The 22,091-nt window shown below is 40.6% G+C and overlaps 1 protein-coding gene across 1 annotated transcript in view; it reads left to right on the top strand.

Annotated features, from left to right (window-relative positions):
* LOC103102022 (mucin-16-like) overlaps positions 1–22,091 on the top strand; it is a 127,549-nt gene that overhangs the window by 86,271 nt on the left and 19,187 nt on the right. The window contains exons 16-21 of the mRNA XM_056820605.1: positions 370–477; positions 2,134–2,261; positions 2,381–2,448; positions 3,559–3,728; positions 4,494–4,532; positions 13,487–13,600. Coding sequence (XP_056676583.1) covers positions 370–477; positions 2,134–2,261; positions 2,381–2,448; positions 3,559–3,728; positions 4,494–4,532; positions 13,487–13,600 — 627 coding nt within the window. The remainder of the gene's footprint in view (positions 1–369; positions 478–2,133; positions 2,262–2,380; positions 2,449–3,558; positions 3,729–4,493; positions 4,533–13,486; positions 13,601–22,091) is intronic.

The raw sequence follows: 22,091 nt of genomic DNA, 5'->3' as shown, positions 1-22,091 counted from the left end.
GGTTGAAAACTGGACTGTAGTTAAGAAGAGAATAGGAAGAAGGGAAGTGGAAGCACTTTTTATATAGAGCTTCCTCATGGATTTCAGTCATAAAAGGGAAGAGAGACAGGAGATTATACCTCTTAGGGACAGGTGGATAAAAGAAAGGTTTTTTCCAGATGGGGAAGTAAAAAAGCTGTCATTAGATTTGGAGTTCGAAAAAAAATGAGAGAATGGGAATACTAGAGAGATTCTCTTTAGATGAAGGATGAAGTAAAGAAGGTACATATTTTGGAGTTTCCTTCAGAATATAAGGGGACAACAATATTGTTTTTTCTACCCCTACTGCTGAGGCTGAGATGAGATATATGTTCTCATTTATTCCTCTAGAGAGTGAGATTGCTGTAGGACCTGTCACCCATATCCCAGACCATGGAGCACCAGGAGACATGACATCAGTGACTAGCAGCCTCTATGAATCCACAGTAGGTGCCATTGGTAAGAAATTATTTTTTCTTTCTATTATACTGGTATTCATCCTTGCTCTGGGCCCTTGTTTTACAGCTTGGAGATATGATATGGACTCATCTTCATATTCTGAGTACAGGACACTCACTGATGGGGGAGTTTGTGATTAGGTTGTAAGACCTGGCAACTTCCTCTATTCCATTACTGTCTGCCCAGATGTATGCCATGATACCAGCCTTTGGATGAAGAGCTCATGGAGGATTTTGTCCATTTCTTGCGTTAGTTTGTGTGTATACATATAATTTACTATGCTAAAAGTCAGCTACTGAAGGACAGGCTTTTCTATGCCCAGAACCTAAAACCCTGAATGGGGTACCTGACCAGAGAAGTTAAATAAGATGTCCCAGGCCACAAATGTAGAAAGCATCAGAAGTGATATTTGAACCTAGGACCTCTGATTCCAGAGTCATTGTCTTTTCTAATCTGTTATGCTGTACTTCAAGGGCAAAAAGAGAGTTCAGCCCCAGTGCTTCACATTAAATGGCTAAGGCTCTTTCCACTTCAGAGGGTGCCTTCTGTGACCTCTCCAAGGGCAGTGAATGTTTTTTAAAATTTTATCCGTATCCTCAGTATTTAGGATTACACTGGGCAGAAAATGAACACTTAATGATGGAGAAGGCTGCTAGCTTAATGGGACATGCCCTGGTGCATTGTTGTCTACTTCCACCTCGACCCCTGTACACATCATCTGTCCTGCTGATCTTCAAAGTGGGTTTCTGCTAGAAAATGACTTCTTTGTCTTTTCTCTGTGTTATACTTCTCCAGAATTCATTTTGAAGGCATTATGTTGGGTTTTGGAGAGGAATTTGGTAGAGATTAGATGAGGAATCTCTATCTTCTCCACCAACTTTGGCTATGTCCTTTACCGTTACTCTCATAAATCTGATTCATTGGAAATTGGAAATGAGTCTCTCATCAAAAGAATTTGAAGCAAAGATTTTTCCCTCCAATTACCCGAATCCCTCCTCATTTTGCCTACATTGGTTTTGTTTTTGGGGAAAAACTATTTTGTCATAAGTTAACAACAGTGTCCATTTTTATCTTGCTCTCCTATCTTTCCCTCATGTGATCATAAACTGTCCCCTTGTCCATTACCATGAAAGATACAATTTTCCTCATCACTCTCATTTGTTTTATATCACCTTTTGTATCTAACTCATGTACCCATTTGGAGTTTACTTTGTCATGTCATACAAGACATTGGGCCATCCCTAATTTCTGCCAGACTAATTTGCATTATTCCCAGCAATTTTTGTCAAGTAATCAGTTCTTAACTTTGAAACTGGATTCAACCTCCTAATTTTACTTGTGAGAAAACTAAGGCAAAAACATAGGACGTGGCAGGGCCATGATTTCAACCCAGGTATTCTGACTACAAAGGCACAATTTTAATGCTTCCAGAAATGGTGTGTATGGCTAGAGATGTGTTCAGGTTTTCATTAGTGGGTTCATTCTGCTGAGTTTCCAACTGAGGAAGGACTAGAAGAGTGCCCCCTGGAGTCATGATGATGATAATGGTCATCATAACTGACATTTAGATAGAACTTGAAGGTTTACAAAGCATTTCCTCTCATTTGAATAACATTTGTAAGGCTCAGACAATGTGATATCTTTCCTTCTGTACAGCAGCAGGGAGCTCCTACTCCAAGACATTCACCCTCAACTTTACCATCACCAACATGTTTTATACACCAGACATGGGTGAAAGGGGCTCCAACACATTTAAGGCTGCTGAGAATGTCCTGCAAGTTCTGGTGAGACTCCATTCCCCTTCCCCTACCTTCTCTCCCCCATGCTGCCTTCCTTAGCCCTGATTATCCAGGCTTGGTCTAGTCAGGTTCTCAGAAGTTCCTTTCTCCCCTTTTGTTTTCAGCTGAAGTTCTTATTTGGAATGAGCAACCTTGGCTCTCACTATTCTGCATGCAGTGTGAACTTGCTGAGGTGAGAATCCTGCAAGATGTCCACTCAAATAGCAAAGACCACGCTTTCCCATTTGACTTAGATTTTGTCCAGGCTGCTGCTGCTTCTCCTTCCCAATAGCAATTCCTTCTTTCCCACGATGTAATGGATAAAATTCCCCAACCAGCAAGCCATTAGAAACATTCCAGGCATCCTCCTATCCTTTATGTGGTGAAGAAAAACTTCTTTCCACATAAGTCTTCCAAATTTAAAACTCCATGTGAGAAGGAATAACATGGCAGGCACCAAGTGAGTGGGTAGAAATTGATTGATTCAAACACATATCAGCATTGATTTTCTCTAGAATCGGAGGATTATATTTTAAAAGTTGGAAGGGGCAGTAGAGGTCATCTAGACCATTCCCTTCATTTACAGATGAAAAATGAAGAACCAAGGATAGTTCAATAACTTTTATAATGTCAAAGATAATTGTCCAATTCCAAATTTGAACACAGGCCCTTTGACTTTAAGTCCAAGTTCTTTCTACTACTCTAAGGAAACTACTGAAGATAATCAGACCCCATACATACTTGTAAACATAAAAATAAGTAAATAGACAGAGCACTGCCAACTCCAGTTTGGTGAATAAAGTGCTAAGCATGGATTCAGGAAGAACACAGTTCAAATTCTCTCTTAGACACATACCACTTTGTGACCTTGTGCAAATCACATAACCTGCCTTAGCCTCGATTTCATTCCTCTATAAAAGAAAGGGGCTGAATTTGGGGTTTCTAATGTCCTTGTCAGCTCTAAATTTATAATCCTCTTTAAACATTTGTTCAAAGTTGTTGACTTCTCTCTAGAGTGTCCTCTGAATAACTAAATTTCAGAAAAGAAACCAATGGTGTCAACCTCAAAAGGAGGCCATTAAATTATACATCAGGGTCCCTAAGGCCTGCATTTTGACTCTGAAAACCATACATATTTATATATTACCTTTTAAATTAGTAAACTAACACATTAAAATCAGATTGGAATTACACTTTAATCAGGACTGACACTTTAATCTGGTTCCTATGACCCTCAGGAAGGGCTATGTTTGACACCTCTTGTATGTTTTTGACACCTCCTGTCTGAAACATCAATTTCCAGGTCTCTGAAGAATGGGACAGCAACAGGAGTGGGTGTCCTGTGTACTTTTCAGGAAGATTCCTCCAACCCTGTCCTGAACAAAGAGAAGGTTTACTGGGAGCTAACTGAACAGATTCAAAGAAGAAGGCTAAAACATGTGCTTATAGAGAGGGACAGCCTCTTTGTGGATGGTAAATATCTTGATTTGGGAAATATACTTCTCTTACTCTGGGTGGTGCCTGTTCCAGAATACAACCCATCTGCCCCAAATTCTTCTCTCCTTTTGAGCCTCCTATTTTACTTGGTTTCACTATGACACTCCTGGGCACTGGCCCACAAAGTGGTGCCAAACTAGGAAGACCTAGGGAGCTCACTTCTAAAGATCAGAAGAGGCTGATTTGTTCTTATGCTCCTTGAACCAAGAAGTATGCCATAAATCCCTTCTTCTTGAATGTTGAAGCACCATTTCCCCATCCCTATGGTCCCCCAAACATCTCCTCTCCATTCCACCATTAACCTTTTTCCCACAGAGAGATACCGTACTCAAAGGTTTATGTGTTCTCTCTCTGTCTCTGTTTCTGTCTCTGTGTCTCTCTGTGTCTCTCTGTCTCTGTCTCTGTCTCTGTCTCTGTCTCTGTCTCTGTCTCTGTCTCTCTCTCTCTCTCTCTCCCCTGTCCCACTCTGTGTCTCTCCTCACCTATCACTTTCTATATTTCTTCTTTGTTCTTTCCCTCTATATTCTCTTTCTTTTTTGTTTTCTCTATTCTCTATCTTTCCCACACTCTTATCTTTATAACTTTTCTGACGTATTATCTTTTTTCTATCCTGTTCTTCTTTCTTCTTCCCTTCTTTCAACTACTGTTCCTTGCATTTTTCTTCCCTGCCCTTACCTTCTCTCCAACACTTGTTCCCTCTGAATTTCTTTGTTCTTTTTTTATTACCATTCCCCACTACAGGGTATCACCATAAGCAACCAGGCATCATATCCACAAAGAGTGAGTTTTCAATTTCTTTATTTTCTGGGTTTTTTTGGGGGACAATATCAGGAAAGATATTTTTCACCCTTTTCGATGGGAGCAGTGCAGGGCACAGGAATAAAAATTAGTTTTAGGATTTCAGAATTTGATATCTTATTAAATATGGCTAATGTTGAGACATTATTTCCTCATTGGCCTATGTTTTTATTTGCAATTAAAACATATCTAAATTCTTCAGTGGAAAAAAAAATTCAGCCCATGGAATTTAAAAATCAGGCTGTCTATCTCCTTTATAGCCTGGTATATAGAGGGTATCTCCCAGCATTCCAGTGTCTTGGGCTTCTCACCCATATCCTTCATTCATGAATGTTGGCCACTGGTTTTCATTAATAATGTTTTTATCCTCTGCTCCTTCATTAACTACACTCTTTCCAATCATGTCTCTTACTCAGTCATCATTTACCTCTGGCAGTACAGTTAGGAAATGCCTAATGCCTAACTTCTCTTCTGTTTTTTCACCTAATTTCTCATCCAAGGACATGAAGTAGGAAATGGAGAGAAGGCAGGAGAGACCAAGTCCCAGGTGTCATATATGACAAAGAATGAAATGATTTCTCCTCACAATGTCCTGGTATTTTATCAATGGTGTCAATAACTACAGAGATGAATACATGTTGAATAACAACTAAGAATAAATTAGAATTAACAAGGTAGTTAGGGAGGAAGAGTATAGGGAATCATGAAAGGAGGTGCTAGTGCTGAATGTTGACAAAAGAGGGGGTTGGGGTGGGGGCTAGGTCCTCTGAGTTGGAGGTGAGGAAGGATGGCATTCCTGGTAGAGAAGATAGCTAGTGCAAAGAGTGCAAAGACATAGCCATGGGAGAGGAAGTTTCCCATACCAGGGAAAGGGAGATGGCCATATTAGCAGAATTATATACTGTAGGAGGAAGAATAACATCCAATGACCCTGGAGAACGGGGTTGAGTGTTAAATGTGAATGCCTTACATTAACAAGATAGAGAAAAGGCAGATCTAAAATTGTGCATTGAACCAAAAAAAATAGAAGAACAACTAATCAGAAATCTCTAACTAAAGTCAAAATAGGAAATCCTAACTAAAAGAGACAAAATTGAAAGTGTGAGTGCTACTAAACTAATGAACAAAGAGTTGGTTTCATGAAAAAAAAATCTATCTGTTCTATATATCATCGAGCATTGGTTAGTTTGATTGAAAAAGTAAGAAGAAAATCAGATTACAAGTATCAAAAGTATAAAGGATGACTTCCATCCTCAATGAAGACGAAATTAAAGCATCATTAGCAGATGATTTACCCAATTATATAAGAAAAAAACTGATAATCTAGTGGAAATGTCTAAATATTTACAAAAATATAAATTTCCCAGATTAACAAAGGAAGAAATAGTATATTTATGTGATCCTATTTCAGAAAAAATAAATTGACCATGTTGTCAAAGAATTCCCCAAGAGAACTGCTCAAGGCCATATGGGTTCACAAGGGAATTCTCTCAGATCTTTGAAGGGCAATTAGTCCCAATGGTATATAAAGTTTTTGGCAAAATTGTCCAAGAAGGAGTGTTACCAAATGCTTCTTATGACACAAATTTAGTGCCTGATACCCAATGCAGGAAGGGAAAATCAAAGAAAATTATAGATCCATTTCCTTAATGAATATTGATATAAAATCTTAAATAAAATACTAACAAAGAGACTCCAGTAACATATCACTAAGATCATTCACCACGACCAGGTGGGATTAATACTAGGAATGCAAGCCTGGTTTAATATAAGGAAAACCATCAGCATAATTGACTAGATCAATAATGAAATCAATACAAAATATATGATTATCTCATTAGATGATGAAAAAGAAACCTTGAAAAGATTCAACACATATTCTTGTTAAATAAAAAAGAGAAACAATAGGAATGAATGATAATTCCTTAAAATGCCAAGTAGTATCTTAAAACATTAGCCAAGTGTCAACTGCAATGGGGATAACTTAGAAGCCTTTCCAATAAAATTCGGGGTGAAGCAAGGACTCCCTTTATCACTATTTTTAAATATTATATTAGAAATTACAGCTTTAAAAATAAAGGTAAGAAAAATAAATTGAAGGAATTAACCTAGGCAAACATTAAAAAAAAAAAAACCTTTACCTCCCTCCCCCATTGAGAAGTCAAAAGATATAATAGCCATTATCCATATGAAGTCATGCAAAACATTTCAACATTAACCATGTTGTGGGGAGAAAAAACAACCAAAATAAAGAAAATTAAAATATCTGCTTTAGTCTGTACTCAGAATTCATCAGTTCTCTGTCTCGAGGGAGTTAGCATTAGTGGAGAGCTTAAAAGCTAAAGAGACTGGGTCAGCTGCCTGGTTCAGTGGAAGAGATCCAGACCTGGAGAATCGATGATCTTAGATTGAAATCTGAGCTCAGACATTTGCAAGCTGTGTGACACTGGACAAATCATTTAATACCAATTGCCTAGCACTTTCCAGTCTTCTGCTTAAGAACTTATATTTAGTATCCAGGCTTAGGCTGAAGGTAAGGGATTTGATATAATAATCTAAAGAGACGATTTTATAATGTAAACAGGTGAAGTCTGTGTTCTTGTCCTTTCCTAAGACAAATTTCTAAGTCCATGAGGACTCATTGTATAAACTCTCTTGGTAGATTGTAAGCTTCTCGAAGGCAGGGTATGTTTTATTTTTGTCTCCAAGTTTTCAATACCAAGAACCATGCCTAGCTTAGCATAGCTTCTTAATAAGTGTCTGTTGATTGATTTTTTACAAGAGAAAAAATTTGTAAAGTACTTTGCACATTTGAAAGTGTTCCATTTTATCATCATTATATGAAAAATATATTTACCTTTCAACTTATGACTTAATGTGTTATCTATCCTGGGTCTCCTTTTCTGGTTACTGAATTTTCAGATTTGAGAAGCATTGCTGGTAAGGGTAGGGGGAGAAGGTTATAAGGATAATTTTTAGTGTTTTGACTTAAAATCTAAAATAAGTGGTCGCCATGGGAAAATCCCAAATGTGAAAACCCCCAAGTCAGCTGGGATTTATTGAGTTTTTAATTGATAAAGGGAGAAGGAATTAAGGGGAGAAAGCGAGAGATAGAGATCTCTCTCTCTCTCTCTCTCTCTCTCTCTCTCTCTCTCTCTCTCTCTCTCTCTCTCTCTCTCTCTCTCTCTCTCTCTCTCTCCCTCCCTCTCTCTCTCTCTCTCTCTCTCTCTCTCAGGAGAGAGAGGGAGGGAGAGAGAGAGAATGAATACTGCATTGGCTTAGGCTGAGCCAAGTAGTAGAAAAAGGCCTAGGGCTGAGCCTAAGGGAGAGCAAGTCAGTTTTATTACTCACCACAAGACCATCTCCAGGCTGGGTTCTTCCACTCCAAAAAGAAATTATTCTCCAAACTGAATTCAATTTTAACTGAATTCAATTGTCTTTTTATCCCTTCCTTTTAAAGAAATTTTCTCTTTTGTCACCTCCCCTAAATTTTCATGTCTATGAATCACAGTAGACATCTTTTCCCAGGATTGCCCATTCTTAGTTTTCCCCTTCTTTGTTTTTCACCTTCTCTGGTTAGATTAAATTTTCTGAGTCCTTCACACATCTTTGTTTAGATTGTCCTTTGTAAGGTACTTGACCTTTTTAGGTACCAATTTAACCGTTACAGGTACTTAAAACCTTTTTGTATTAGATCTAAAAATAATCTTAGCTTAAGTTTTAGCTTCACTATAAGGTATGAGTTAAGGAATTTCATTGTTCAATCAGGAGTTTACATTATCTTCCCCTAAGGCACTGTCTGAGTAGGGTGGAGTAAATTTAAAAGTACCCAATACATTCCTGATTCTTGTTAGACCAAATATCTCCATTGTTACAATAAGGCAACAGTTTCAATAAAATCTTCTAAGGTACAGTATGAGTAGTCTTTAAGATTCACAAGAGTTAGGAGTAGAGAAGAAATGATAAATTAAGCATCAACTATGTACCAGGCTCTGGAGGGAGATGCTATTATTATCCTCATTTTATAATTGAGAAAATGGAGGCATAATTTTTTTTTTAAATATATTTTATTTGATCATTTCCAAGCATTATTCGTTAAAGACATAGATCATTTTCTTTTCCTCCCCCCCACCCCCCATAGCCGACGCGTAAGTCCACTGGGCATTAGATGTTTTCTTGATTTGAACCCATTGCTTTGTTGATAGTATTTGCATTAGAGTGTTCATTTAAAGTCTATCCTCTGTCATGTCCCCTCAACCTCTGTATTCAGGCAGTTGCTTTTTCTCGGTGTTTCCACTCCCATAGTTTATCCTTTGCTTATGAATGGTGTTTTTTTTCTCCTGGATCCCTGAAAGTTGTTCAGGGACATTACACCGCCCCTAATGGAGAAGTCCATTACGTTCGATTATACCACAGTGTATTAGTCTCTGTGTACAATGTTCTCCTGGTTCTGCTCCTCTCGCTCTGCATCACTTCCTGGAGGTTGTTCCAGTCTCCATGGAACTTCTCCACTTCATTATTCCTTTGAGCACAATAGTATTCCATCACCAACATATACCACAGTTTGTTCAGCCATTCCCCAATTGATGGGCATCCCATCGTTTTCCAGTTTTGGGCCACCACAAAGAGCGCAGCTATGAATATTTTTGTACAAGTCTTTGTGTCCATTATCTCTTTGGGGTACAGACCCAGCAGTGCTATGGCTGGGTCAAAGGGTAGATATTCTTTTGTCGCCCTTTGGGCATAGTTCCAAATTGCCCTCCAGAATGGTTGGATCAGTTCACAACTCCACCAGCAATGAATTAATGTCCCTACTTTGCCACATCCCCTCCAGCATTCATTACTTTCCTTTGCTGTTATGTTAGCCAATCTGCTAGGTGTGAGGTGATACCTCAGAGTTGTTTTGATTTGCATCTCTCTGATTATAAGAGATGTAGAACACTTCTTCATGTGCTTGTTAATAGTTTTGATTTCCTTATCTGAGAACTGCCTATCCATGTCCCTTGCCCATTTACCAATTGGAGAATGGCTTGATTTTTTGTACAATTGATTTAGCTCATTATAAATATGAGTAATTAAACCTTTGTCAGAGGTTTCTATGAAGATTTTTTACCAATTTGTTGTTTCCCTTCTGATTTTGGTTATATTGGTTTTGTTTGTACAAAAGCTTTTTAGTTTGATGTAGTCAAAATTATTTATTTTACATTTTGTGATTCTTTCTATATCTTGCTTGGTTTTAAAGCCTTTCCCCTCCCAAAGGTCTGACATGTATACTATTCTGTGTTTACCCAATTTACTTATGGTTTCCTTCTTTATGTTTAAGTCACTCACCCATTTTGAATTTATCTTGGTGTAGGGTGTGAGGTGTTGATCTATTCCTAGTCTCTCCCACACTGTCTTCCAATTTTCCCAGCAGTTTTTATCGAATAGTGGATTTTTGTCCCAAAAGCTGGGATCTTTGGGTTTATCGTATACTGTCTTGCTGAGGTCGTTTTCCCCCAGTCTATTCCACTGATCTTCCTTTCTGTTTCTTAGCCAGTACCAAATTGTTTTGATGACTGCTGCTTTGTAATATAGTTTGAGGTCTGGGACTGCAAGGCCCCCATCATATGTGTTTTTTTTTCATTATTTCCCTGGATATCCTTGATCTTTTGTTCTTCCAAATGAACTTTGTTATGGTTTTTTCTAAATCAGTGAAGAAGTATTTTGGTAGTTCAATGGGTATGGCACTAAATAGATAAATAAGTTTGGGTAGGATGGTCATTTTTATTATATTGGCTCGTCCTATCCATGAGCAGTTAATGTTTTTCCAATTGTTCAAGTCTAGTTTTAGTTGTGTGGCGAGTGTTTTGTAGTTGTGTTCATATAGTTCCTGTGTTTGTCTTGGGAGATAGATTCCTAGGTATTTTATTTTGTCTAAGGTGATTTTGAATGGGATTTCTCTTTCTAGTTCTTGCTGCTGAGCTGTGTTGGAGATATATAGAAAAGCTGATGATTTATGTGGGTTTATTTTGTATCCTGCAACTTTGCTAAAGTTGTTGATTATTTCAATTAGCTTTTTGGTTGAATCTCTAGGATTCTTTAAGTAGACCATCATGTCATCCGCAAAGAGTGATAACTTGGTCTCCTCCTTGCCTATTTTGATACCTTCAATTTCTTTATCTTCTCTAATTGCTACTGCTAGTGTTTCTAGTACAATGTCAAATAGTAGAGGTGATAATGGGCATCCTTGTTTCACTCCTGATCTTATTGGGAATGCATCTAGTTTATCCCCATTGCAGATGATATTAGCTGTTGGTTTTAGATATATACTGTTTATTATTTTTAGGAATGACCCTTCTATTCCTATGCTTTCTAGTGTTTTTAATAGGAATGGGTGTTGTATTTTATCAAAGGCTTTTTCTGCATCTATTGAGATAATCATGTGGTTCTTGCTAGTTTGCTTGTTGATGTGGTCAATTATGTGGATGGTTTTCCTAATGTTGAACCAGCCCTGCATCCCTGGTATGAATCCTACTTGATCATGGTGAATGATCTTTCTGATCACTTGCTGGAGTCTTTTTGCTAGTATCCTATTTAAAATTTTTGCATCTATATTCATTAGGGAGATTGGTCTATAGTTTTCTTTCTCTGTTTTTGACCTGCCTGGTTTTGGAATCAGTACCATGTTTGTGTCGTAAAAGGAGTTTGGTAGAACTCCCTCTTTGCTTATTATGTCAAATAGTTTGTATAGTATTGGGGTTAACTGTTCTCTGAATGTTTGATAGAATTCACAGGTGAATCCATCAGGCCCTGGGGATTTTTTCTTAGGAAGTTCTTTGATGGCTTGATGGATTTCAATTTCTGATATGGGATTATTTAAGAATTCTATTTCCTCTTCTGTTAGTCTAGGCAGTTTGTATTTTTGTATATATTCATCCATTTCTCCTAAATTGGTGTATTTATTGCCATATAATTGGGCAAAGTAATTTCTAATGATTGCCTTAATTTCCTCCTCATTGGAGGTGCTGTCCCCCTTTTCATCTTTAATGCTGTGAATTTGCTTTTCTTCCTTCCTTTTTTTAATTAGATTGACCAGTACTTTGTCTATTTTGTTTGTTTTTTCAAAGTACCAGCTTCTTGTCTTATTTATTAAATCAATAGTTCTATCACTTTCGATTTTATTAATTTCTCCCTTAATTTTTAGGATTTCTAATTTGGTTTTCTGCTGGGGGTTTTTAATTTGATCGCTTTCGAGTTTTTTCAATTGCATTTCCAATTGATTGATCTCTGCTCTCCCTTGTTTGTTAATATGAGCTTTCAGGGATATGAATTTGCCTCTGATTACCGCTTTGGCTGCATCCCAAAAGGTTTGAAAGGATGTTTCGCCATTGTCATTTAGAAAATGGAGGCATAATTTAAGTGACTTGAGAACTCAATGGGAGTACAGACCAGCTCAGGTACCATTGTTTCCAAAATGTTTTCTGAAGTCACTATTTGAGCACCAGGGACACAAGGCCAGGAGTCTGAAAATCAGAACACAGCTACCCTGGCAGCCAGCATTGCTCCAATAGTGAGGATCAGTCCTGTGGTGACCAGGATCCTTCTGCTGTCAAACATCATTATCTCTATAGCGTGGATATGGAGACTGAATCAAGCTCACTTTCCTGGACTGCCAGGCCCTCATCACAGGGGGAAACAAGCCACCTTATTGGTGAAACACTCCTTGGTAAAAGGAACTCAATGTGGCCAAGCCTCATTCCTCCCTTTACCTTTTGTGCAGCCTCCACAAGCACAGGCTCACCTGGGGCTACCTCCTCATTGGAGAACTCCAGGTTAGCCAGTCTGACTGTAGAGTCTCAGAGGAGTTCAGGAGAAACATCAACTCTCGCTATCATCCTGACTCCAGCTAGCACAAAGGAAAGTTGGAAATCAGTTTCTCTGAGCCCAGCTCCCACAGTACAGAAGGCAGCAGCGCTAGGGCAGAGACAACTTCTCTTTTTGCTCATGTACCTGTTAGCTCTATCCTGTTCCTAAGGAAGAATGTTTGAAGCAGGCTTCCTCTTTAGCCCTGGAGGATGGGGGCCAGATGTGTCCATGGAGGATACCTTAATATCTCAGGGGAAATCACTTTCCCTCCCATTTCCCTCTTAGAGCTTCTTTTTTTGGTACACTTAAGATCTTGTTGGGTCTGTTGGGTGAGTGAATGCCTTTCAGGATCCTTCATCTCTCTATAGTAGCACACTCTGCTGGTCCCTGAGCTACAAGGACCCTTCTGTGGTGATTAGTATTGAGTCTAACATATATGGAGCCTGTAGAATTATAGCAAGATAGGGAACATTTCCTTAGGCAATATCAGTCAGTCAGTGAGTTTATAACCATTCATTGTGTCTGCTCTTATTCCCCACACTCTGAAGAGCACAGGGGATAAGAAGAAAGGCACCCTTAATCTTAAGAAGCTTACAGTCTAATTGGGGAGACAATAAGCCAACAACAATGTATACACAATCTAAAATAAGATTAGTTGGAGATAATTAAGAGAATCAGGGCACTAAAATTTAGAAGGATCACGTAAGAATCAGAGGAGCTCTTAGCAGGGACTTTATGAAAGTCATGGAAATGAGGAAAGAATACCAGATTTTTCTTCCAAAGATCAAAAATTACAACATGACATTTGGATATATTCATAAAAATTGCAGTAGTTATGTTTATAGAGTAGGGCTTTACTTGAGAGTGGCCCCTTCCCAGATGGGGAAGTAGGAAAACTGTCATTAGATTTGGAGAGTTTGAAAAAAAATGAGAGAAAGGGAATACTAGAGAGATTCTCTGCTAGATGAAGGATGAAATAAAGAAGGTACATATTTTGGAGTTTCCTTCAGAATATAAAGGGACAACATATTGTCCTTTGTACCCCCTACTCCTGCGGCTGAGATATATGCCCTCATTTATTCCTCTAGAGAGTGAGATTGCTGTAGGACCCGTCACCCTTATCCCAGACTATGGAGCACCAGGAGATATGACATCAGTGACTAGTGGCCTCCTGACCTATGAATCCACAGTAGGTGCCATTGGTAAGAAATTATTAATTTTCTTTCTATTATACTGGTATTCATCCTTGCTCTGGGCCCTTGTTTTACAGCTTGGAGATATGATATGGATTCATCTTCATATTCTGAGTACAGGATACTCACTGATGGGGGAGTTTGTGATTAGGTTGTAAGACCTGGCAACTTCCTCTGTCCCATTACTGTCTGCCCAGATGTATACCATGATACCAGCCTTTGGATGAAGAGCTCATGTCCATTTCTTGTGTTAGTTAGTGTGTATACATATAATTTACTATGCTAAAAGTCCACTACTGAAGGACAGGCTTTCCTATGCCCAGCACCTAAAACCCTGAATGGGGTACCTGATTAGTAACAAAAAAATTACTGCTTCATTTTCCATTTAACCTGAGCAGGTATCTAACAGGCATTTTGTCTGAGCCAGGATCCCTATCTCATCTGAGGGCAAGATGACCGGAGAGATCCATGTAGATGATGATATGTAGATTTCAGTCTCTTCTTATTTAATACTTTCTCATGGTGGCCATGCACCCTAGAGCAGAAGTAGATCATAATCTCTGTCACAGACCTTTTTATTTTGAAAGTGCTTGTTAGGGAGAAGGTGCTCTTCTCAGGAAGGACAAACTCCTCACAGGCTCTGGGGATATCTGTCCAAATAACCCCAAACTTCTTCCATCAACCCTTAGGCACACTTTAACTAACTACTTTGGTCATAGAATTCTCTACTGAGACTTCAGGGACACTGAAGAAAGTGAGTGGATCTGACTAGGGAAGAGAACCAACAGATTCCACCAGTATCCCTGTGACTGGCTCTACTGGGAGAGATTCTATTTCAGACACTGAAACAGACATACATGTCATGGAGACAACTCCAAGAGCCACAGCCACTCAAGACCCACTTCTCACTGCACCCACTGGAACAGGTCACAGGAGAACTGTGTCCTCTCCCATCTCACCCTCAGCTCTAAGTGAGATATCCTCTAGAGTCACCATGGCAATTGCAAAGCCCTCACTCTCCATGACTCCAGTAGAACCCACATGGCTCCAGTGGTCCCTTAAACATCACCCTATCTGGAATAATTTTTTGTACACCCCTTGCAGACACACCTATGGCAGAAATAGCTCCTTGAGAGAGTTCCAGTACCCCCCTTTCTCCATGGCCCACTCCAGTTGATTCTTTCAATACTGCTAACTCAGCCCCAGGAACTGAAATCACCTCCATTGTGCCTCTATCTTCACTTCCAAGAGCCACAGGTGCCACAGAAACCATACCAAATCATGATTCATCAATGAGACATACCACACTAGAGCCAGGCTCAGCTGCCCTAACTTCCACTGCTACCAGCACCATTCCAACATTATCTGGAGAAGATGCAAACACCCCATTGTTGTCTATAGAAGGACCAACAGAAGATAAAACAGTGTCCAGAACCTTCCCAGAGAATTTAGACACTCCTGGTATCACTCACAGCGAGCACTACTTCACAGGTCCTGGAATAACTTTTCAACCTGACATGGCCTCTACTTCTCTGGCCAATTTAAGTGAAGGGATCAGTTACTCCAGAATTGTACCCTCATCCCCTTTAGAGAGTAGGAAAAGCACTGCCATGTTTGGAATCTGGATAAGCCCAGCTGAACCTCTCACTCTGGAGCCCAAGAAGCCCACCCCTCCTGAGGGTTCACCAGTGACTGAATTTAGCAGCAGGGAAAGTGGACATTTACAGAATAGTTTGGCCACAGGCAGCACTACAGAATCAGATATCAGTACACTCATCCCTGGCAATTTTCATCCTTCTGAGGGCACTGCTAACCTCATATCAAGCCCAGTGGAGGGCTCCAGCCCAAAGGCATCTGTCTATACCTCTCTACCCCACACCTCAGGTACTACAGGGACCAGGATTGGAGAAGAGACAGACTCATCCTTGGTGTTGACTACACCAGCACCTGCTGTCTCTATCAGCAGCATCTCTGGGGCTCTCCTTGGTACAAGAACAGTGGTTCCATGGTCTTCGAATTCAGCTGAAGCTACAGATCTTACCATGAATCACCTTGATCCTATATCCATGTTGCCATCCAAATTCTCCACTTCATCTCCTGTAACATTTTCAGGGGTTACTTACAAGGCTGAAGACAAGAGCTCCAATGTTCCTGGGACTGACAGCATAAGTATCATCTTCAGCAGCAAGGTCACAGACAGGGTCTCTCTCCATCCTGAGATCACTCCTAACCAAAATCTACTGGGCACAATGGAAGAGAGCACAGGTGCTTTGCTGACCCCTTCTTTGCCTGGACCTCCTGGGTCTTCAGCTGCTAATATGGGAAGTGTATCAAACATGTCAGGTACCAATACTGGCTCAACTCCACAGGTGACTTTAGCTTATGAAATCTTAACTAGAGACTTAGAGAAGACCTCAAACTTCCCACTGGCCATGGAAAATACAACTAAGACTGTCCCAGCCAAGATGATGGGAAATACCTCCATGGCTTCCATGAGCCCAGATGCTCAAGTGGGCTCAGCATTGCTTCTTACCACCACCAGCAGCCCTGTGGCTCTCCCTGGACAAAGCACAGTTCCTATTTTGTCAACCATAGCTGAAGCTGGGGCTCTCACTATCACTGGGACAGATAGCACTCCTACATGGCAAAGCACACACTCTTCTTCAACTACTATAACATCATCTAAGGATACCCCCATGACCAAGAACATGAGATCAGCTTCCCCCAGGACTCACTCCAAACATCTAATTTCCAGCACAAAAATCACGGACATTGTTCCCTTTTCCCCTGTGGTCACTCTTAGCCATAAGTTTCCAAGTTCAGTGGTAGAGAATAACACAGATGCCCCACTGACCACTCCTAAATCCCCAGTGGTCTCAGACACTCATCCTGGAGGCTCATTGGTCACCTCTGCTGACTCAGCTGTCCTGGGGACGACAGCTCATGGTGAGCCACATGAAATCTTAGAAAAAGGCTCAACACTTTCTGTGAACACTTTTACCACAAAGATCAGAGAACATACTGTTACAGCAAAAGTGATAGAAGGTAGCACTTTAGCTCCTCCAAGGATTAACACAGGAGTTGAAGGAAGATCATCTATTCCTTTTACTACAAATCTAGGAGAGATTCCAAAAAGTTCTGAGGCTGTGACTCCCAGAGACACAAGTCCTTCTTACTTGTGGCTAACAGTGACTACAGTGAGTCCTTTTCATATTGGATTGGGTATAGGTCTGGATGCTGTTTTCCAGGCTGAGCTGTCTGAAATTCAAGGTCCACTAATCATCATTGAAATCCCACAGGAGAGTGATGCAGGATTCCCATTAACTTTTACTGCAACTGAGGCAACTAGAGCAAGGACCATAACATCTTCCACTCCCATCTCAGGATTGGGGGAGAGCCAGTCTTCCATAGGCAGCATTTCACGAACAGAGGCCATCAGAGACTCTCCCACCTTGTTCTCTCCTTTAGAAAGCACCAGGACACATGCCACCAGACCTGAGTATGCATTGAGCTCTGAACAAGCACTGTCCACTCTGCCAACTAAGAAATTACTTGAAATGGTCACCAGCACACTTACTTTTGTTTCCAAAATGCCTTCTGAAGTCACTGCTTTGGCACCAAGGACAAATGCCCAAGGGTTTGAGTGTCACAGCATGTCTACCCTGGAGGCCAATGATGCCCTAGCAGTAGGCACTGGCCCTGCTGTGACCTTTAACTCTCCACTATCAAGCGTCACTGCTTCTAGCAGCATGGATGTCGATGTGGAAACTGTCAAGATTAGCACCCTGGACAGCCAGATCCTCATCACAAGTAGAAGCCAGTTCTCCCAATCTGGTTGTCACCACAGGAGATGGACCCTCCCTGGGAACAGAACCTCACAATCCCATCCATGAATCTCTGAGCCCAGGGCCAGGCTCCTTTCCTGCCTTAAGTACCCCCAAGGCCTGGACAAGCACAGCTTCCCTTGAAACTGCTACCTCATTAGAGGACCAAGGGCCAGCCGGCCTGACTCTAGAGTCAGAGAGAAACCCACAGGCAACACCAACTCCAGCTATCACCCTGCCTCCAGCCAGCACACTAGAAGTTTGCACAACAGCATCTCCCAGTCTTCCTGACACAACCACAGAGGGCAGCAGTGTCCAGGCAGGGACAGCCTCTGTTTCTGATCAAGTGCCTTCCACTTCCTGCCTCTTCCCAAATAAGCATATTTTAAATAAGCTTCCCAGGGAGGGAATTGGGGTGTGGCCTTGGAAGAAATGGGGAGTGTCTGTCCAGGGAGGGTCAGTTTGTGTCTTTCTAAGGAGAAGGGTCTTCCTCCCAGGTCCTTCCTGTCTATAGCCTTCCAATGGGCCACTGTAGGGACTTTTTCGTGGCACCATATCTGTTGAATTAGTGTCATCTCTCCAGGCTTCCTCATCTCTATGCAAAGGATAGTTTCACAGTCCCTGTGCTAAAGTGATTCTCCTCTTCTTATTGATGGGATTCTGATTCCACTAAATCAAACATATATGGAGGTTGTCCATCAGTGAGTCCATGCTTTGAAGGGGAAAAGTTGGTTATTTATGCTGTGGAGAAAAGTCAGAGAAGCCATGTATTTTTGGTCTCAGCAGATAGTAGCAACAATGTACTTTCCTTTGGGAGTCCTCTAATAATGACTTGACTGAGCTCTGGGTTCTCCCCTCCTCTCTTCCTGTGGGTGGTGATGCTGGTGTGGTGCCAGTCACACATGCCCAAGGCCATGGAGCCAGGAAGCACAGTAGCACCAATAAGGAGCCCCCTGACCCCTGTGTCTACTATTATGCCCACAGGTAAGTAGGTACCTCGTCTCTGTCTCTGTGTTGGAGGTTTACCCTTTTTAGGGCCTTGTTTCCCCGTCTTACAGAGGAAACATGAAATTATTTTAGAGATCAATCCTCAAGAGCTCTTCTGAACCTCTGATTGCTTTCTATGTACAGTCTGGAGATGAGGAGTTTTAGAGGTAGGAGTGAGGTTCCCACTGCTAAGGTCTTTTATACAATCAATAATAGGCACAAAGTTGGAAGGAAACTTTGAAGTGTCAGGTATTATGGATAGCCTCTCTTATTACTGATGTGGATACTGAGGTTTAGAGAAGTAAAGTAGTAATTAGCTCAGGGTAATTAGATATGACTGGAAGGGACCCTCAATGGTCACCTAACTGAACCCCATCATTTTACATATGGGAAAACTGAGGCCCAGAGAAGTTAAGTGGCATATGCCCAATGCACAAAATTAGAAAGCATCAGATGTGGAATTTGAACCCAGAACCTCTGATTCTAGAGTCATTGTTCTTTCCACTCTATTATGCTGTATGTTCAATGGCCAATAGAGAGTTCAGACTTAGCACCTCACATTAAATGGCTACGGCTCTTTCCACTTCGAGGAACTTTCCTTTTGGGAAACTTCTCCAAGGGCAGGAAATATGTTTTTAAATTTTTATTTACATTCTCATTATTTAGGGTAAGGCTGGGCACATAATAAAAACATTTATTTAATGGTGATTGATTGATTGATTGCTTTGATCTAATGGGTACATTGATAGAGTTCAGTTTATTAGGAAAATTTGTCCTCAAATACCTCTTACACCTACCAACTGCTTGCCTATGGAAAAGGGAAGGGGATGGGAATAAGCATGTATATAGCACCCACTATATGCCAGGCACTATAACAAAGCATTTCTTAGAAATATTATCTCATTTGGTCCTCATAATAACCCTAGGAGTTTGGTGCTATATTTAGCCCCATTTTGCAGAAGGGGAAACAGAGGCAAGCAAAGCTAAGTGACTTACCCAGGATCACACAGCTAATAAGGTTTGATTTGAACTCAAGTCTTCCTGTCTCCAGGCACATCACTCTGACCACTCTCCCACTTAGTTACTTCTATGGTTAGAGCCACCAAGGTTAGAGGACCACATGTCAGGGGAGACAAGGGTAAGGAATGGAGATAGACCCAAAGCCTCCACTCTTGAACAAAGAACTTTAGGTAAGGTGAATGACATAGATGTGGGTAAGTCACTTTGTCTCTGTGAGACTCAACTTTCTCATCTGTAAAAGGGGATAATAATAGTTGTAGGACTTTCCATTCAAGGTAGGTTTCCATGACCTATGTATTCTCCTTGGCACAATAATTCACTTGGACCTTTGATGATTTCTTGCATTTGGCCTACCCTCTGAGTACCAAATCCAGGGGTTTACCTCCAAGTCTGGCCCTTTCTGAGGTACTGTTCTCCTTCCAGGGAGGCCTGTTCATCCCTAGTTTATGCACTGGTTCCTACATTGTAGTCCTGTGACTCCTGCAACCTGGTCCTACAATGCTCTGGCCTCGAGGTTCCAAAAAACTCCCATAGCCAAGAGAACCTGGAACTGGTCAGAGGCCAGAATTAGAAAACTGGCCCTCTCTGATATCATTGTCCATACTTGTCTCCTGGCAGCCAATTGGCCTGGCAGATAAGATCAGATTTGGAGCTCTGGTGTGCTGGTGATGAGGATGAGGGGACAAATGCCTCTCCATGGTCTTAGGGAAGGAATGGAATCAAACCATCAAGCCATTTTCTGGACAAAAAACTTCAGGGAAGGGAAGTGACTCATGTAACATAAAATCTCCCAAAGGTCTGTTTATTCAGCTCTGACTGAATTTCCTCTCTTCATTTACTTATTGAGCCTGGTAGTAAGCCAGTCTGAACAAGGAGAATTCAGGTATCTATTCACAATAGAAAACTTCCTGTGTTATTAGAGAAAATCAGTATGTCATTCAGCACTGCTAAGAGGCCAGGCCACATCAGATGAGCATGCTGCTTAATAGCCTTTTATCTTTAAAAAAAATATAACTCTTAATTAAAAAATAATTTTATTCAAAGATATTTTATTTTCCTGGTTACATATAATTAAAAATTTCAATGTATATTTTCTGAAATTATAAGGTCCAAAATGACAGGAAGCCAGTGGGCTCCCAAGAAATGTAGTTCTTTTTTAGGGAAACAGATTTTTCAAATATACAGTTGGGAGACCCAGGAAATTAGCAGATCGATCCAGGGATGCTCTGACCTTTGTTTCATCAATCAACTAACATTAATTAAGCACTTACTATATGCCAGACATTGTGCAAAATGCTGAATATTACAATGCCCTCTATTATAAAAATCAAAAAATAGTAAAGCAAACAAACAAACAAAAAAAAACCTATCCCTGTACTCCATGACCTTACCAACCAGTGGAGGAGAAAACATGTAAACAAAAACATAGAAAACTAGTTTTGTAAGGGATAAATAAGAAGTTGTTTCCTTTATTTTTGTTGTCCCCTTCTGTGTGTACCTTGTTATTTTGTCTCTGTAAAAGGTCTCTAGAGTTAGGGGCTTTTTTGATTGTTTGCTCATTTTCCCTATCTAATTATAGGTAGGTTCTGTTTTCTGGGAAGTTGAAGTGCCCTCTTAAACTTCAGTCCTTTCTTGGTGCTAGTTTTGACTTATGTTCTGGGTTATTACTAGTTTATCAGATGGTCTGAGGGCTGAGAACTCTGAGGGCCCCCTCCCCCTCCTGATTCCATTGACCCTTGAGATATGCTGATAGCTTAAAGACTTTCCTCAGGCTTAGATGTGAGCTTTTGATCTCAGTCTGAACTTGATCAGGTCAGGTGCAGATCTAATGCCAGGCTTAGGCTCAGGGTTTTGGTCTCAAGGTGTTCTTGATTTAATCAGGCACACCCTTGATTGTTCTGTCCAGGAGCTCCAATTCCAATGTTAAATAATGGAGGTGACAATGGGCAAACTTGCTACCTTCCTGATCTTATTGGGAAGACTTCTGATTTATCCCCATTGCAGATGATGCTTGCTGATATTTTTAAATACATACTTTTTATTATATTGAGGAAAGTCGCCTGTATTCCTATACTTTCTGTTGTTTCTAATAGGAATGGATGTTGCATTTTGTCAAAGGCTTTTTCTGCATCTATTGAGATAATTGTGTGATTTCTGTTGGTTTGGTTGTTGATATGGTCAATTTTATGAATGTTTGTCTGTACCCCCAAAGAGATAATGGACAAAAAGACTTGTACAAAAATATTCATAGCTGCGCTCTTTGTGGTGGCCAAAAATTGGAAAACGAGGGGATTCCCATCAATTGGGGAATGGCTGAACAAATTATGGTATATGTTGGTGATGGAATACTATTGTGCAAAAAGGAATAATAAAGTGGAGGAATTCCATGGAGACTGGAACAACCTCAAGGAAGTGATGCAGAGCGAGAGGAGCAGAACCAGGAGAACATTGTACACAGAGACAAACACACTGTGGTATAATCGAACGTAATGGACTTCTCCATTAGTGGCGGTGTAATGTCCCTGAACAATCTCTGCAGGGATCTAGGAGAAAAAAACATTATCCATAAGCAGAGGACAAACTGTGGGAGTAGAAACACCGAGGAAAAGCAACTGCCTGACTACAGCGGTTGAGGGGACATGACAGAGGAGAGACTCTAAACGAACACT

This window comes from Monodelphis domestica, chromosome 3 (assembly GCF_027887165.1).
Source record: "Monodelphis domestica isolate mMonDom1 chromosome 3, mMonDom1.pri, whole genome shotgun sequence".
Lineage (NCBI taxonomy): Eukaryota > Metazoa > Chordata > Mammalia > Didelphimorphia > Didelphidae > Monodelphis > Monodelphis domestica.
This window is presented reverse-complemented; position numbering and strand designations above follow the sequence as displayed.